This window comes from Temnothorax curvispinosus, unplaced genomic scaffold, assembly GCF_003070985.1.
Source record: "Temnothorax curvispinosus isolate PA1 unplaced genomic scaffold, ASM307098v1 QBEX01014698.1, whole genome shotgun sequence".
In the NCBI taxonomy this organism is placed as follows: Eukaryota; Metazoa; Arthropoda; class Insecta; order Hymenoptera; family Formicidae; genus Temnothorax; species Temnothorax curvispinosus.
The window spans coordinates 1-2,439 of record NW_020224478.1 but is presented as its reverse complement, the minus strand read 5'-3'; the positions used below and the strand labels follow the sequence as shown (position 1 = coordinate 2,439).

The following is a 2,439-nucleotide window of genomic DNA, read 5'->3' as shown; positions in this document are numbered from 1 at the left end:
CATTCTTTTCTTTCTAATCTCCATGGTATTATCCTTTTCTTATGCTTCGTGATAGCGCTCTTTACTTTCTCTTTCATCTCCCTCCAGATGTCTTCTGTATCTATTTGTGTGCTCGACCATCCTTCACATTTCTCATGATATTCTTTCCTCCCTTCTTCTGTCCAGTCGCTTCTCTCTAATTCCATTTCTTTCTCCTTTCTCCCTGTCTCCAACACTCGTGGTCCTGTCAACTCCACCTCCAGCGGGACGTGATCCGATTCCGTTCTAACTCCTTCTTCAACCATATTAATTTCTTCTCCTGCTCTGTCATTCCCTAAGATATAGTCTATAACCGATGATCTCAATTCTCCTATATACGTCCATCCCCCTTCCCTTCCAAAACTCCCATTTAATATAACCCATCCTCTCTCTTCTATTTTATCTATTAATATACGTCCTTCTCTATTTATAACTTTATCTACCGACTTTCTGGTCTCACTTCTCTTTTCTTTCTCTTCCTCCTCATTTATCGGTCCTCCTCCGCTTCCCGTCCTCGCGTTGAAATCACCTCCTACTAGCAACCATTCTTCGTCCTCTTCTTGTATCCTCTCCCTTAGTGTTTCCATCGTATCCTCCATCTTTTGGCTGTACAGCGTGATTATTCACCATTTGTTTCCATTATACTCTAATCTGCTTTCTACCACTTTGTCGCTAATCTCCCTAACCTCTATAAGTTTCAAATTCTTGTTGACTGCTGTTATTATCCCTCCCTTTGCTCTTCCTTTCTTGTGCTCCCTTTTCGCTGGTACACAATTCCAAATGAATTTATCGGACAATTTATTTTTAATCTTCCTCCATTTGTCTTCTTCCATCCATGTTTCAACTAGTCCTATCACGTCAAAATTCTCCAAATAGTCCCATGTTTCCTCACATTTATTAGCCAGTCCCGCCACGTTCCAAAAGCATATCCTTAACCCTCTTTCTTTCTCCACCTTATTTTCTTCTTCTCCCTCCTCTCTCTCCCTCTCCCTATCCTCTCTATTCTCTACTCTTTCCGAAAAGCATCTCTACTTTCCAGCATTTCGGTTCTTTCATTCCATTTCCATTCGCAGTTGTCTATCCATATTCTTTGATATCCTACCGTTGCTTTCTTCCCCTTTTCTCTCTCTGCTTTTACCATACTCCATAGCTGTTTCTGTATCTGCCTCTCTGTTGCCGTCAGATCATCATCCATAAATATGTTTCTTGCCTTTCCTATCTCCCTCTTCTTTGTCATTATTTTTTTTTTATCTTCCCATCTATTGAATCTTACTAGCGTCATTTTGTATTCTCCTCGGCCAATTGCCTGCACTTCGTCCACTTCCACCTTCTTTTTAGTGACTTCTTCAAGAAATTTCTCCATCTTCTCTTTTCTTTCTCCTCCATTTTCTACTTTCATTCCTTTTATGATTATGTTGTTTTTTCTTCTTCTCCTTTCGGCTAATTCGGCGTTTCTTTCCATCTCCCTCATCATCTTCATTAGTTCCGTGCTCTCTACCTTTTCACCTCCCCTGTTCTCCACTTTCTCCTCCAGCTGTTTTATTCTATTTTATAAACTCGTTTTCTGCTTTTCCCAAAGCAGTTCTCTCTTTCTGTAATCCTCACACAGGTCGTGTATCTTTTTCATTAACTCTTCTTTATCCTTCTTTCTTTCTCTCTCTTGATCATCCATTTTCACTAAAATCTCTTTCAGCATTCTTTCCACATCCATATCTCCTTCTTTCTTTTCCTCTCTTTTAACCTTGTTTGGCGGCGATCTTATCACCCTTTTTTCTTTGCTGAAATTTTCCAAAATTTCCTTTTCCGCTTTTTCTGCTATTTCTTTTTCTTCTTCCCTTCCTCTTTTCCTTACGTATTCTGTAATTGATCCTTGGCTTTCTGTCCTATTCCTTATTTTTGACAGCTCCTCCGCCCTCGTGGGCCTGCCTCCCGTACTTTTTTCTATCGTCCTCTTTTTCTTCTCGCTTTTCTTAAGATTAATATCTATTTTCTTGTCCTCCTCCTTCTTCTCGTCCATCCGAATTCTTTTCTCGCTTCTTATCCCTTCGGCACCTCTTTCCTCCTGTCACTCTCTTCTTTATCGACCTGCTTTCGTGCTGCTCCGACTCCGGTTTCTCCGTGCCTGTTTCCGCCTCTACCCTTAACCTCCAAATTGTCGCAGCCGCACAGAATCCCCGAATTCGTCCGTAGTTCGACTCCCTCACTGCTGACTTATATCTGCAGTCAGTCCTGCATATTTGAGAATGCAAACTACCTGAAACAAAGTCGCCCCACGGCGAAGGAACGGCAGATGAGCTCGAAAAAAACACTGACCGTTTGACAGGCGTGCCTCTCTCTACTTACTCAATCCCGGAATTTGCATAGCGCATAAACATAAGCGTAAGAAATTGATTGGTTTACATGTATATGTGCAAAAGGAAA

General features: G+C 41.3%; 1 protein-coding gene across 1 annotated transcript; it reads right to left on the bottom strand.

Moving 5' to 3' along the window:
* Positions 1-1,567: 1,567 nt before the first annotated feature.
* On the bottom strand, positions 1,568-2,035 carry LOC112464908 (translation initiation factor IF-2-like). The gene has a single exon (XM_025032206.1). It carries the CDS (start codon positions 2,033-2,035, stop codon positions 1,568-1,570), a length of 468 nt encoding a protein of 155 aa, XP_024887974.1.
* Positions 2,036-2,439: the final 404 nt, after the last annotated feature.

Coding starts and splice junctions, on each gene's coding strand:
- LOC112464908 (XM_025032206.1), bottom strand. CDS start 2,035: ATGGACGAGAAGAAGGAGGAGGACAAGAAAATAGATATTAATCTTAAG.